The 16,618-nt window shown below is 35.1% G+C and overlaps 1 protein-coding gene and 1 non-coding gene across 2 annotated transcripts; one reads left to right on the top strand and one right to left on the bottom strand.

Moving 5' to 3' along the window:
- The first annotated feature begins 2,915 nt into the window (after window positions 1–2,915).
- Window positions 2,916–13,187, top strand: tcof1 (treacle ribosome biogenesis factor 1). The gene is made up of 9 exons (XM_048187956.1): window positions 2,916–3,186; window positions 3,741–3,796; window positions 3,896–3,930; window positions 6,287–6,367; window positions 6,583–6,602; window positions 6,701–6,842; window positions 7,993–9,333; window positions 9,427–9,509; window positions 12,269–13,187. The coding sequence occupies exons 1-9, from the start codon at window positions 3,070–3,072 to the stop codon at window positions 12,332–12,334; spliced, it is 1,941 nt and encodes a 646-aa protein (XP_048043913.1). The 5' UTR covers window positions 2,916–3,069; the 3' UTR covers window positions 12,335–13,187.
- A 1,011-nt stretch (window positions 13,188–14,198) lies between these two features.
- On the bottom strand, window positions 14,199–14,280 carry trnas-gcu. Its single transcript has one exon. It is a non-coding gene; the product is annotated as a tRNA-Ser (tRNA).
- Window positions 14,281–16,618: the final 2,338 nt, after the last annotated feature.

Raw genomic sequence — 16,618 nt, 5'->3', positions numbered from 1 at the left:
TGAAACACAGACTGCGTGCTAACACAACACAAGACAAAAACACAACATGAAAGCACGCGGCAGGTGGAAAACCGCGTGCTACACAAAACATGAGACAAGAGCGCACGGCAAGTGAAAGTACACACAAACCGTGCGCTCACAATTAAGACAGGACTGGGAGCGCGAGTGTCCGAATCCCGACACGAAACCGAAACCAAACTAGACACGAGTGCCGGGATCCGAACGCCACGCTCCCAACATGAAACAAGGCACGCAGACAAGAGCGCACAGCCCCGAGAACACTCGAGACTGTACGCTCACACAAAAACACGACAAGAACGGGAGTGTCAGAGCTCTGTCACAAAACCAAGAAATAAACTAGACCGAAGTGACAGAACCCTGACACATATTAGAATGATTTCTGAAGGATCATGTGACACTAATGATGTAATGTAATGATGCTGAAAATTCAGCTTTGCATCACAGGAATAAATTACTTTGTCAAATATATTCAAATAGAAAACAGTTATTTTAAATTGTAATAATATTTCACAATATTACTGTTTTTTACTGTATTTTTAATTAAATAAATGTAGCCTTGGTGAGCAGACGAAACTTCTTTTAAAAACATTAAAAATCTTAGTGGTTCCAAACTTTTGGACTGTACTGTATATATATATATATATATATATATATATATATATATATATATATATATATATATATATATATATATGCTGTCAAATTGATTAATCGCATCTAACAAAAGTTTGTAAATATACAATAATCACGATTAATCGATTCAACAGCATTAATATATATACACACACTTAAAAACAACCCAAGTTGGGTTGAATATGGACAAACCCAGCGGGTTTGGGTTAAATGTTTGCCTGCTGGGCAGTTTTATTTAACTCAACTATTGTTTAAAAATTACAATATTTCTGGCTTACAATGAACCCAAAATAGGTTGGAAATTAAAAATCAGACACATCATTACTAGAGGCAACAATAATAATCAAAAGGTAAACATTTATTATCAAGCAATTTAATAAATGTTTATTATTTAATTATTAAACTTATTAATAAATGTTAATTTCCATCCTATTTTGGGTTCATTTTAAGTGAGCAATACAGTAATTTTTAAACAATAGTTGAGTTAAATAAAACTACCCAGCAGGTTGGGTCAAACATTTAACCCAAACGCTGTTTTTTTTCTTCTATTTTTAACCCAACTTGGGTAATTTTTAAGCTGGCATTTTTTAAAATGCAGTACATATATGTTAAAAAATTAAACCTGAAAAATAAAATTAATAATGTTTTATTATTATTATTATTTATTATAATAATACGGTAAAATTGTAGATATTAGTGCGTTTTAAGACTTTCCTGGGAAGTTCGTATTTACAAATTGGGAAGTCGCGTTTACAACGTCAGGTGACTTTCATCAGACTAATATGGAGGTGTACCTTCTCTTAATTAAAGGGTCATGAAACCCCAGAACACATTTTTTGAGCTGTGAACAGATATGTATAGGCTGCACATCACTGAAAACACTAAAGGTACTTATTAATTATATTTATACGTTGAAATTAGTTATTTTTGCATTTTTCAGAGCGATTTCTGTCTTCCGGTTTGAAAAGCAAAGTCGGAACAACGTCTCAAAATCTGACGTCATCGCGTTCTACCGGCAAGATCCGGAGTGCTGATTGGCTCCAAGTATGGGCTGGTCAAACAACAGTTTCAACATTTATTCATGACGAAAAGCTCATTCAATCCAATCACTGCGCTGTAGTATGCATACGATTATAACTGCTGTATTATGCATGAGGAAGTATCACTTCTCTCGCCTCTGAACTCTTGTCATTCAGAGACATGGGTCGTAGGTGCTCGATTCCTCAGTGCTACAACACAAAAATGCGTTTTCCTGCGACGTGACCAGTTTTGGTGCAGGCGGTTTGTTTTGCTGTGATCTACCAGCACAAATGTAAAATATGTTTACGTGAGATCGCATTACAGCGGAGAATTCAAATGTCACAAAAGTGCTGTTCATTCACCTCTGCGTTCTGCGTTCAGACATGCGAGCCATGTGTATGGTTCCCTCAGCACAGCAGCACATGAGTGTTGTTTGTTTTTTGCCCACGATGCAGTCAAAACTGGAGTTTGACTACGAACACGTGAATAATTGTTATGATATACACGCGGAGCGCGCATATGATCGTTTCAGCGCGGAGCTCCGCAATGAGTTTAACAACACTCGACACATGGATATAGAATATAAAGTATCCGTGTTTAAAGTTATTATAGACATATTTCACACATTCTCCTGCACCAAACATGAACCAGCACAGCGTATGAACACATATTTCATCAAGTCTTCTTCAAATATATGTGCAAACTGGATACAGTGTATCTGAACGCGAAGACATGATTATTCTGATGGACAAAAGACTAGTGCTCGTAAACGTAATGAAAGTATTAGCCCTTTTAAATATTCTTGCGCATTTGTCGCTTGTGTTTGGGAGTTTGTTCTCATTTTTCTCCGTGCACATATTCATTATTGTGTATAATGTGTGTGTTGTATGTCTGTGTTTCATTGGTTGTTCTCTCCCCTCCCTTTTTAATTAATTTACGAAGCCACTGTATACCTTATTGTTACATATTATATTGTTAGATTATATTTTTGTGCAGGCAATTGTTGTAAAATAATTGTTGTAAATAAAAAAACCTGACAATGTCACTGCTAAACACCTTAAAGTATTGTAGCATCCCGCGATGTTTCTCACTGACACACCCCCAACTCGTAAACTCGAGGTTTAAAGAAAATTCCGAACTTCCCAATCGTATTTACGACATCGTAGTGGCGTTCATGTACGTTCAACTCGTAAATACGATCTTACATGACTTGAACACACGAAGAGCTCACACCTTTAAGAACTACATTTCCCACGATGCAGTGCGAGCAGTGGAGAGTTCAGGGGTCAGAGTGAAGGAATGCGCGTGTTGGTGCTGCTGTGCTAGCGTAGCGGAAATAGAAACATGCAGCAAAGTTTTTCACGCCACCGTTTTTAATTTACCACCATCACAAACATGACCTCAAATAATACAGACGCAGCGCAAGACAAGCTGATCAATTTAATATATCACCATTTAAAGGACAACGGCTACAAGAAAGCAGCCAAAGTGCTGAGAAAACACGCGCCTCAGGTGCAGATATGTTATGCATGTGTGTGTGTGTGTATGAGGGTGTGAGTGCATGTCCGTAGATCAAGAGATGGGGTTTTTTTTGCATGCGTTTTTGAAACATGGCAACAGAGGTCAAAATAAAGCATTTTAAACTGTTGCATTACAGCCTTCGAACCAAATCCGATGCATTCACCAACACCAACTTATTTAGCGTTTTATCAGTTCACACTGGAATCACTGCCTATTAGTGACTACAGAACACGGACATATTTACATATGGACATAATGCAATAGATAAAACTTGATTTCTACAACATAGTTGTGGCTTCATGCATGCATTACATATGAGCTGAATGGTAGAACAGAAGCTTGTGCATGTAGTGCAAATGAACTTTGTCCTGTGTTATACTGATATTATTGTACAAATAAAAACACTAAATAAGATTTATGCTCATGCAACAGTTCACAATGTTTTATTAGAGTGATCCTATAGAGCTCAGCACTGTGATATGCACACATACATGAATTCCCTGAATGCACTTTATGTTTGTATTAAATGTGGCTGTCAATTGCAGGTGGAAACTGAGAAAGTGAAAGTGTCTTTGAGTGAGATCTTTCAGAAGTGGGCAAGGTAACATGATGCATGTGTGTCTTATATTGTGGGCTCTATTGAAAAGCTTTCAAACTAACTGATCATTTTCCCCTCCATTTCCCAACATGATGTATTTAGCTCAGATGATGGAGTTATTCCACCGGTGCCTTCTGGTATGTACATCAGCTGAAGCTTCACATCTAATATTTATCAGAAGGTTCATGGGAAAAAATGGGGTATCCTACATAAGAGAGAGCTAGGGGGTTATTATTATTATTTAGAAATAATAAATTAATACATTAGATTAAAATAACTATTAAAGGGGTCATGAACTGCGTTGTTTTATAATGTTTCCTGAGGTGCACTTATAATGTTAGTGTGCTTTTTACATCAACATTTGTCACAATTTAGAAATAAAAGGCATTTTTCCTACCCTGATTTTAGCCCTTATTTAAAGAGTTAGTTCACCCAAAAATGAAAATTCTTTCATTAATTACTCACCCTCATGCCGTTCCACACCTGTACGACCTTCGTTAATATTCGGAACACAAATTAAGATATTTTAGTTGAAATCCGATTGCTCAGTGAGGCCTGCATAGCCATCAATGACATTTCCTCTCTCAAGATCCATTAATGTACTAAAAACATATTTAAATCAGTTCATGTGAGTACAGTGGTTCAATATTATTATTATAAAGCCACGAGAATATTTTTGGTGCGCCAAAAAAACGAAATAACGACTTAATAACGAATCAGCTGTTTGGAGCGCCAAAGTCACGTGATTTCATCAGTTTGGCGGTTTGACACACTGATTCATAACGCTCCGAATCTTCCTGAATCAGTGTTTTGAAATCGGCCATCACTATACAAGTTGTTATTTTGTTTTTTTGGCGCACAAAAAATATTCTCGTGGCTTTTATTATATTAATATTGAACCACTGTACTCACATGAACTGATTTAAATATGTTTTTAGTACATTAATGGATCTTGAGAGAGGAAATGTCACTGCTGGCTATGCAGGACTCACGGAGCCATCGGATTTCAACAAAAATATCTCAATTTGCGTTCCGAAGATTAAAGAAGGTCTTACGGGTGTGGAACGACATGAGGGTGAGTAATATATGACAGAATTTTCATTTTTGGGTGAACTAACCCTTTAAACACTCTGTTTTAAGGGGCGTGTCTGCTGTGAGACTTCACTGCTGTGACATCTTTCCATTTGAAATAACTAAGTATTACTCTCTCTTTTAGCACGTTTTTAATATTACTGCTCTCAAGTTTGACTAATCGTGAAAAGTGCTGCATTACATTTAGATCTATGGCAATATATTTAGATCGTGGCATGAAAGGTTGCAGTGATGATCATGTAGTCGATCACATGTTGTTGAGCGCATGAAAGCAGTGTTCTCATCATTGCAACTCAATTTCTGCACACAAACGAATGCGTTCATCATAACTAATAGTGCAAACGCATTGTAACTAAGAGATTCGTTGAATAAAACAGGAGTTTGTGACGTGTCCAGAACTGATAAACTCGCACAGTTTGATTGACAGCTCCAGCGATTGTAAAGGGAGCGTTCTTTGATCACTTTCTTTATATAATTTAATCACCTTTTAAATAACAGATTATTTTCATCCTACTAAGAGAAACATGGTGAAGTTGAGCGTTTAGTCACTGGTTTGATTTACTGACACAAAGAACATCTGACTGTACATGAATCATTAATATCAGATCAGGCATTAGAATTAACACAGTTACTGACATGTTGTTGCATTACTGTCAAATCCATATCGTAAAAGTTTGTTTGCAAAGCCTGTGCCGAAATGCGATTGATTTATCAAAGAATCCACAGTGAAATTGTGAATGCAAATAAATAAAGCTCAACTGAGACACTCACATTGTTGAAAATAAATAACCATATTCCTGAATTAGGATCCTTCGAAAGGTAATGTTATTTTTGTCCTGTATCGCTTTTCTCTCCTCCTCATCTCACTAACATGGCAGTGGGCGGGGCTAATGTCACAATGATGAAGTAGGCGTTGATTTCTTCTGTGGAGGCGGGGTTCGCCTATCTTTGACATAGATAGGCTCATTCCAGGATCAGTCATTCACTGGGTCTGGTGTCAATGAAAGCTTTATTTGACTAACAAGGAAGTTTTCAGTTCTGAAACCTACAGGATATTCTTATAGTACTATGAGCTCTTATATATCAAAAGCTCAAGGAAAAGCTGATTTCTCAATTCATGATCGCTTTAAAATAAATAAATTTGATTCAAATAAATAATAAATACATTTGATTAAAATTAATGAATGAATAAATAACGATAATAAAAATATTTGATTCAAATAAATGGGAAAATGGATAAAAAGATTGAAAAGCCCTGCAAGAATGATTGAAATATAGAAATCAAATATGTTTGCCACCATTTACTAATTTCTAGATATCAGTATAAACACTGACACTTCAAAACCTAGATCAAGGACTCACAATTATTACATAACCTACAGAAACTCTTCGTATCCACAGGTGTTCAGCCTCCTGCAAAGAGACAGAGACAAAGAGGCCCTTCAGCTGGAACCAAGTCTAGAATCACAGCTCTCTCTGCTGGTAAACGAGTAGTTGCTTTTAAATATTATGTTTATGATGTGTAATGCGTGTTTGAGCAGAAGCTGCAGTGTTTGGCTGACATCTGAACACATGCTAACTGTTAAGTCTTACTTAACCACTATGTTACCAGAATGCACTGACCTTTTTTTTGCTTTGTTTCTGTGTGTGGACCATACTTAATCCAAAAAAACCTGTTGGCATCATTAAAACTTCAGGATCAGCGAGCAAATCAGTGGTATTTGATTTAAAGATAACTGAAATATTTTATTCAAACTTAACTGAGCCACCAAACAGAAGTCACCTGACATATTCATCATTGACTCCACTGCACAGAAACCGAAGAAAAAGGAAAAGAAGTCCAGCTCTGAAGATGTTGGGGTGCTTCCGTCAGTCGCTGCTGCTCCGGGGAATGATTCCGACTCTGACTCCAGTTTAGATGTGGAGAAGTGGAGGAAAATGCTTTCTCAATTATCAGGTGCGGAAAAAAAAAAATTGAAATGCACAATAGAAAACTTGGAAAGGCTCCAGTTTGTAACAGATGAGTGAATCTCACGAAACCCCATATCTAATCCAGTAAAAACAGTAATATTGTGAAATATTTAAAATAGCTGTTTTCTATGTGAATGTATTTTAACATCTAATTTATTCCTGTGATCAAATTTTCAGCATCATTACTCCAGTCTTAAAGGATTAGTTCACTTTCAAATGAAAATTTCCTGATAATTTACTCACCCCCATGTCATCCAAGATGTTCATGTCTTTCTCTCTTCAGTGGAAAAGAAATGAAGGTTTTTGATGAAAACATTCCAGGATTATTCTCCTTATAGTGGACTGCACTGAACTCCAGACGGTTGAAGGTCAAAATTATTTTCAGTGCAGCTTCAAAGGGTTTAAAATGATATCAGACGAGAAATAAGGGTCTTATCTAGAGAAACCATCACTCATTTTCTAAAAGAAATTTAAAAATATATATGTTTTAACCATAAATGCTCATCTTGAACTAGCTCTCGTCTTCTTCTTTATTTGAATTCCGGCAGTGTAGACACTGCTAAGTGTATTACTGCCCTCCACAGGTCAAAGTTTGAACTAATTGTTATATACTTGCACTAGCATATTGTATATGACAATTTAGTTGGTTAAAACGTGTATATTTTTTAATTTCTTTTAGAAAATGAGCAATGGTTTCTCTAGATAAGATCCCTATTTCTCGTCTGGGATCGTGTAGAACGCTTTGAAGCTGCACTGAAACTAATTTTGACCTTCAACCGTTTGGAGTCCATTAAAATCCACTATAAGGAGAATAATCCTGTAATGTTTTCATCAAAAACCTTAATTTCTTTTCGACTGAAGAAAGAAAGACATGAACATCTTGGATGACGTGAGGGTGAGTAAATTATCAGGAAAATTTTATTTGAAAGTGAACTAATCCTTTAAGTGTCACATGATCCATCAGAAATCATTCTAATATGATGATTTGCTTATTGATCTAAAACTTTTGAATGGCAGTGTACGTATGACTGAATGCATATGTATTTCCCCTTTTATTTTTGATGTAAGGGTGAAATGTGACATTGCATAAGATTTGAACAGAAATATGATCATTCAAGTTTGTCTGTTGTTACCAGATGCCGACCAAGAGAAAATGGACGTTCTCTCAGTGTTGGATGAATCTTTAGTCTTTGGGAAGCCCGCAGCAAAGAGAAAGAGGACAAGGAAGCCGACAACATCAAAAAAAGAGGAAAACCAAGCCAAGGGAAAGTCCGCTACACCAACAAAGAAAGCGACCGATGCATCTAAGAGTCGTTCAAAAAAGCCGAAAGGCAAAGATGCTGTAGTTCCTGAAGTCAAGACACCACCAAAAAAGACTAAAAATAAGAAAAATAGTAACATTTCAGGTCTTGATGTGAATGAGACCTCAAAAAGTACTAAAGCTAAAACTGCCAGCAGCTCATTTGATCAGGGTGAGACCGATAAACCTGAAGCACATCATGAAAGTAATGGACTGTTGGAAACTGGCACTCCATCTTCAAGGACTAAAGAGACTGGTGTATCAGATTCAGAAGTCATTAGGACTCCTAAAAGAGTTCATTTTGAAACACACAATAGTTTTTCAGAGCAGGTTGAGACTCTTAATGCTTGGAAAGATAATGGTACCTCAGAAACCAGCAGCACTCATACTCCATCTAAAAAGGCCAAAAAAAAGAAAGGCCATTCTGAAGCTAGTGATGTTGAAACTGACAACTGTCCCTCGAATAATATTCAAGAAGTTATAGAAACCAACCTTACGACGGACCATTCGAAGAAAGTGAAAAACAAGAAGTCTAAAAGTGTCGTGGAGCCTGTTCTCAATGAGACGCCTTCTAAGAAGGTTAAAGCCAAGAAAACAGAAGGTCCTTCTGAGATTGACCAAGAAACATCTGAGAAAGCTCCAGAATCCGTTAATCCAGAGTCTTCACCTAAAAAAGCCAAACGTAAGGCCAATGAAAGCCTTTCGGAAACAGTCGAGTCTGAAACGCCATCTAAAAAATCTAAAGCCGTGAAAGAGCCTGGTGAGGTGGAAACACCCAATAAGAAGCCGGATGCTGATCTCCTGCAGTCCGACTCTACAAACAGCACTCCGAAAAAAGGAAAAAGCAAAGTGGCTGCTGATGGCGTGGAGATCCAGCATGACGTTCCTTCAGAAACGCCTGAGAAAACCGATCAATCTCAAGCACAGACTCAGAATGATGTTGGAGATGGTTTGGGAAATGAGGAAACCTCCAGTCAAGAGTTAAAAACTCAGTCTAAAAAAAGAAAAAAACACAAAAGGGAAGAAGCTTGTGACGTCCCAGCCACTCCAGAGGTCAAGAAAGACAAAGTGAAGAACAAAGACAAGGAGGGAGAAAATGGAGAAGATGCTCTTCAACCTGAACCTCCACCACCAGAAGAAGAAGAAGCATCTGATGCAGTGAAACATAAGAAAAAAAGTGAGTAATTAATTGTTTGCATATGTTGACTGGAGGCTTTTTACTGCATCCTTCAATTTTTGTGTTTGCTTGTCACACTGAAATGATGTACAGAGAAGAAGAAAGAGAAGGAGAGAGAAGAAAAAATTGAGGAAACAGTTCCTGAGGATCCTCCTGAGGTGGAAGTGCACAAAAAGGTAAAATTGGTGGATTGATGGATGGTTTCATAATTGCATGTTCAAAATGATGCTGTTTTTGAGCAGAATTTTTTATAGTCCTGTTCCTCATGTACTTACTATAGTAATTACAAATACTACGTAATAACTAGTCTAGGTACTAACCCTGAACCTACTTCTAAACCTGGCCTAACACATGTAGTTACCTTATATTACAGTACTTTCTTAGGTAAGTTCACTGTAAGTACACATACTGTAAAATAAAATGCAACCAAATTTTCTTCTGAACTTTATCACTGTTCTTCACCAACAAAAACACACTTAAACCTATAAAGCCTACTGTATTATATTTGATACACATATTTGTTAAACCCTGTCATGCACAATCTACTACAGTCCTTCTGTCTCTGATTGATATTTTATAGGTTTTTAGCGAGTTAAAAGACTTTGTGTAATTCTAAAAACGCCCTCTTTCGTAATACATGTCTTTTTGTGAGTAAATGTTAGAATAACTTGTTATTATACGCGTTATAAAATATTTGCCCCCCACAATTAAAACTACTAAGCATTTAAATATTATCTTACTAAGACATATTGGAGATATAGGATGACAAGTGATATTTATATGCATTTTATTTTTTTAAGTAGTCTTATAAAGATTTCATTGACTTACATTACAAGAATCAGAATTTCATCTTTTTGTCCATATACCAGCATCTGCACTAAACTACGGAAGAGGATTAGGGCCAAGCAATAATAAAAAAATAATTAATCTCGAGATTAAACTTGTTAAATTTCGAGAAAAAAGTCGAGATAAAATGTTGAGAATAAACTCATTAAATTATGAGAAAAAAGTTGTTAAATTACGAGAACAAATTTGTTAAATTACGAATTTGTTCTCATAATTTAACGACTCTTTTCTTGTAATTTAATGACTTTATTCTCATAATTTAACGAGTTTATTCTCTTAATTTAATGACTTTATTCTCAACATTTTATCTCGACTTTTTTCTCGAAATTTAATGACATTTTTCTCATAATTTAACGAATTTTGTTCTCGTAATTTAACAACTTTTCTCGTAATTTAATGACTTTATTCTCAACATTTTATCTCGACTTTTTTCTCAAAATGTAATGACATTTTTCTCATAATTTAACGAATTTGTTCTTGTAATTTAACAACTTTTATCATAATTTAATGACTTTATTCTCAACATTTTATCTCGACTTTTTTCTTGATTTTTAATGACATTTTTCTCATAATTTAACGAATTTGTTCTCGTAATTTAACGACTTTTCTCGTAATTTAATGACTTTATTCTCAACATTTTATCTCGACTTTTTTCTTGATTTTTAATGAAATTTTTCTCATAATTTAACGAATTTGTTCTCGTAATTTAACGACTTTTCTCGTAATTTAATGACTTTATTCTCAACATTTTATCTCGACTTTTTTCTTGATTTTTAATGACATTTTTCTCATAATTTAACGAATTTGTTCTCGTAATTTAACGACTTTTCTCATAATTTAATGACTTTATTCTCAACATTTTATCTCGCCTTTTTTTGAAATTTAATGACATTTTTCTCATAATTTAACGAATTTGTTCTCGTAATTTAACGACTTTTCTCATAATTTAATGACTTTATTCTCAACATTTTATCTTGACTTTTTTCTCAATTTAATGACATTTTTCTCATAATTTAACGAATTTGTTCTCGTAATTTAACGACTTTTCTCGTAATTTAATGACTTTATTCTCAACATTTTATCTCGACTTTTTTCTCGAAATTTAATGACATTTTTCTCATAATTTAACGAATTTGATCTCGTAATTTAACTACTTTTCTCGTAATTTAATGAGTTTATTCTCAACATTTTATCTCGACTTTTTTCTCGAAATTTAACAAGTTTTTTTCTCATAATTTAACGAGTTTATTCTCAAAATTTCTCGACTTTTTTTCTTGAAATTTAACAAGTTTTTTCTCGTAATTTAATGACTTTATTCTCAACATTTTATTTCGACTTTTTTTCTCGAAATTTAACAACTTTAATCTCGAGATGGTTTTATTTTTTTATTGCTTGGCCCTAATCCTCTTCCGTACTAAACTCAGTTTGCACCTCTGAATAAAATTGAGCTGTTTTTCCCTCATCAAGTTTGAGCTCCATATTCTCACTATATCATATGAGCCATAAAAGCCTAATGTATGAAATATGATGCTAAATAAAAATACATATGTGACCCTGAAACACAAAACCAGTCATAAGTTGGGTATTATCAAATTTTCTTTTATGCCAAAAATCATTAGGATATTAAGTAAAGATCATGTTCCATGAAGATATTTTGTAAATTTCCTACCCTAAATATATCAAAAATGTATTTTTGTGAGTGGATATACATCACTAAAGACTTCATTTGGACAACTTTAAAGACGTAAAGAGATTCCAGATTTTCAAATAGTGATCAAATATTGTCCTATCCTAACAAACATCAATGAAAAGCATATTTATTCAGCTTTCAGATGATGTATAAACCTCAATTTCAAAAAAATTGGGTCACACATGCACACTTTTTTAGATTTTGTCTGAAGGTTCCAAAACTGTTCCATTTAAAAACAGAACTTATATACTGTATATCTAAAGTCTTTGATATTATTTCATATGTCAGGCTTTACAGGGTTCATTATGAGCAAATACTAATTTGCTTCTGCAGTGATTCTTTAATTGACTTTCCACATGATTCACAGTAAATGACTTTTACTGCTCTTTTATTGTCCAGAAGAAGAAGTCTTCCAAAGAGAAACAGCTCAGTAGTGATGAAGCTCATGGACTCAATAGCACATAATGTTCAAGACATCAGCTCTCAATCTCCCCGAGGACGAATGGCTGAAATAATGACTCAATCTCAATGCATGCTCCGTCCCTACTGTATGGATCATGTGTGTTTATATGTATGTAAGTCAATGTTTGTTTTATATTTCTATGGAGAAGTGGATTTTGAGAAATATTTAGTTTTTTTTTTTTTTTTTTTTTTGTCTTTTCTATTTTTGATAACTGACTTAGATAAGAATAATTTTATGCCGTTTGTAAACTTTTTTTAAAAGAACAAATCATGAGAGCCAAGAAAGAACTAATCATACGGTTTTATTTTCATTTTGGTCATCTGATAAGTTTTCATCATCATTTTTATTTTATTTTTTTAGATTGTAAAAGTAAGAAGTACAATTGTTTAAGATCAACCTCTTAATTCTATAAATGTGACATCTGTGTTCAAATGTGTGAAAAAATGTATTTGTCTTTTTTTTGTGATTCAAAATACACAGATGGTTTTATTTATATTTGTCTCTCACCTCATTCTTCACACAGAAATGAACTGCAGTTTTACATATGTTGTCATATTTCCTATTTAAAAACAGGAAGTTTGGGTGGGACATATTGAATGTTTTTTTTAATAGCTAAGAGAGAAATCTGTGACAAGATACATTTAATAAAGTAATTTTCAAATGTGTATATCTGCTAAAGGTTAATTACATAACTATTATTATTTAATATGCATAATCCTCAAACCTCACATTTTAAATTAAGAGTTTGAGGCAAAATCATGTTTTTTTCATGCACTGGTCAATTTTGAGATGTTGAGCTTTCCTTCTATACCATGACTTCTTTCAGACTCAGGAATAAAACATCTAAAATACACATTTAACTGTTTATTTTCTTACTTTATCAATTCGCATTTGTAGATTTCAATTACAATACATATCTTTAAAGGCTTTTTTGTTCTCAAAATTATTTTTTTTCGCTCACTGAGACAGAAATGTCCACTTAAGCATCAGTCTTGTACATCAAACTTTCCATTTTTTGTCCTATCTATGTTTTGAAGGGGTTTATTTTTTACTGAAGGGTTTTTTCATATATCATTGTTTATATACACCAAAGCATCACACTTCCTCCGCCGGCTTGCCTTCTTCCCATAGTGCATCCTGGTGCCATGTGTTCCCCAGGTAAGCGACGTGATGTAAAAGAAAACATGATTCATCAGACCAGGCCACCTTCTTCCATTGCACTTTTGATAGTGACCACTGCAGACCGGGAACACCCCACAAGAGCTGCAGTTTTGGTGATGCTCTGATCCAGTCGTCTAGCCATCACAATTTGGTCCTTGTCAAACTCGCTCAAATCCTTACGCATTTTTCCTGCTTCTAACACATCAACTTTGAGGACAAAATGTTCACTTGCTGCCTAATATATCCACCCACTAACAGGTGCCGTGATGAAGAGATGATCAGTGTTATTCACTTCACCTGTCAGTGCTCATATATATATATATATATATATATATATATATATATATATATATATATATATATATATATATATATATTCCTTAGAACATGGTGACTTTTTTCCTGGCTGAGAGAATGTCCAAAATCCCTTCTGTAAAATCTCTCAATATTTTCTAGCTTTCTGTTCTGAAAATGTATGCAAATTAGTGCATATTTAATTGTACAATTCCTCATTTGCATATTTAAGCAAAACATTGCAGAAAACGTATCTGTCTTAATGTACTGCGATTAATCAACTGAAGAATTATGGTGATATATATTAGTTACATCATTTTTATTTTTCTTGCATTAATATGCAGAATTGCTTCTGAAGATTTTTACAAATTACTGTCATGGCTAAACGTTTTTCAAGATCAAAATCACAACCGACGAGGATGGGATTCGAACCCACGCGTGCAGAGCACAATGGATTAGCAGTCCATCGCCTTAACCACTCGGCCACCTCGTCACGCCACCGCACGTGCGTTCTGTACAGGTGGTGGTGGCGGCACGTGCTGGCGATTTTAAAACTACCCTAAACTCGGTTTAATGCTACAAAATCAGTTCTGTTCTTCTTACCGGTTTATCAGGTGAAGACGTCAAATCATATACACATTTCTGCCTGTGTGTATGCGCGCGCTCGCTACTGTCATGTCCACAAGGGGGCGCAGTTACCTCTCAATTATCAGACAGTCTCTGTCGTATAATGTTCAATATCTTCCTTTTTGGCTGATCTAGGACGTCTTCTTGACACTGAAAGCCCATGTTTCCTTGTTACTCAAGATAAAACAGAAAGCAGATGCTTCACTTTAGTCTAGATCCTAGTATGGGTCACGATGTGTTTTTATAGCCGAAATGTACAATAACTGCTTTGGCTTAACTTAAATTAGTAACTTAAATGTGCTCTGTTAGTCCGCTCTCCCGCACCGTGACTGTGAAACTGAACTAACCGGGACTACAAGGCTTTTTAGCTTTTTTCTAATGATAATATCACTACGCCATATCGTTTGTGTGACACGGTCCGCACTTGAGAAATAATATCACTCCGCGGTGTCAGCTCCTGTGCATCGGTTTAATGGACTGACACTAATAGAGTCAAATACTATAGAATACCACAAGACGTGACACTCGTATTGTTTTGAATGGGAGAAAGTGTAACGCGCAATATGGCAGAATAAGTCCCGCCTTCTAAATAAGAGCCAATCGCCGACTGGTAAAGTCATCGCGTCACTTCAGCGGCCGTTAGAATCACCGGTTTCTATAGAAACAGTCAGACGCGCGCCTCCGAAGAGAGGCGCATTTAGGTCTGCGCTAGATCTAACCTGAAAAATACAGTTTTTTTGTCATTCGATTCGAGCGTTTAGAAACTAAATTTATGAGCCGGTTGTAGTTAGATTTCATTGGTGATTTCAAATATGAAATTTAATCATAAGGTTGGCGAACAGTTTTGGAGAATTTGATGTTTCCCCATTCAAAGAGATTGCATGATGCCCAGGATGCCCGAGAGGCGTTTCAAAGATGGCCGCCGAGTGAAATGACTTGTCTTAAAGGGACTTTGATAGAGTGCCCCAGGGATGACGTGTTTTTGTAGGCCAACCCGGAAGTTAGCGGCGCACGGGTTCCCTCGGTTGAAAGCCTATGCATTTTTCCCATAGACTTTTGGAAAATCGCAGAAAATAAGCTCTGTGTTTAACAAAGGGTTATGACACTTACACGTTTTGTCTATCAAGATAATCTTTACAAGTTAACACAACATTTATAGATTTTGAAGCCTAAATAAAGTCGTCAGATATAAAAGGCTAACAGTATGCTATAAACGGACTAAAGCACACCATGGTCGCGGATCAACGTCGTCACCACCAAGCTTCCTCAAACTTTATTTAGAAAACAACTTTATTTAAAAACATGCTCACTGATTATGATCTGCGCTGTTATTAATACTTATCCACTTTTTCATGAGAAATGCTGTCCAAATGTCCCGTTTTTAATGATGACGTTTAAAGTCCCTGCCAAAGGAAGTAGTCCCTTTTAGCAATTTGTTAGCAGCCGCTGATTTTAAGACACAGTAAAAGTTTTAAAAATCACAAGCGCGTTATAACTGGTGTGTTTTATGTCATAGATCAAAACGTGAAAATATTTAGAGGCTTTGTTAACCACAGACCTTAATTCAGGCGATTTAACAAAAACCCATTCAAAAAATCCATAGACTTTACGGCGTTGGAACCGGAAGTCCTAAAATGCTAACTCGCTTCCGGGTTTTGCCTACAAAAATGCGTCATCCCTGAGGCACACGATCCAAAGATGACAAAATCAAATAATGTGTTGTTTGGACATGTACAAATTAACCAGTAATTATTTAGCAATTAAAATAAAACCCTAAGAGGGTACTTTCAGAACTGGACGAAAAGTAGTCTAGTTTTTTGTAAGCGAATTGCTTACAAATGTCTACTATTATTCACAGAAGTATCCAACCTGTTTAATCAGATTTCTTTTCTTTAGAAATTTAATATCATAGTTCACTCCAAAATATATAAAACAATAAATACATTATAAGAAAACTACAATAAACCCATTAAATTTATATAATAATAGCCTACCTAAAAAATGTAAGAAGCTTTCAGAAACTTTCATTGGAAAAACTTGTGTTACCTTTTGTTAGTTTGGTTGTTTCTGTGAATGTTTAAATGTTTAATATGATTTAAAATAGATATTTCATTGATAATGTCTGTATTTGCCCATGTTTTTTTTTTTTTTTTTGCCTAAAAGCCCAGATTTACAGTTTAAGTGTGTGTTTCAGATAAACAAAA

Source organism: Megalobrama amblycephala, linkage group LG4, assembly GCF_018812025.1.
Source record: "Megalobrama amblycephala isolate DHTTF-2021 linkage group LG4, ASM1881202v1, whole genome shotgun sequence".
NCBI lineage: Eukaryota > Metazoa > Chordata > Actinopteri > Cypriniformes > Xenocyprididae > Megalobrama > Megalobrama amblycephala.
Note: the sequence above shows the minus strand (reverse complement) of the source record. Positions and strands in the feature narration are given on the sequence as shown.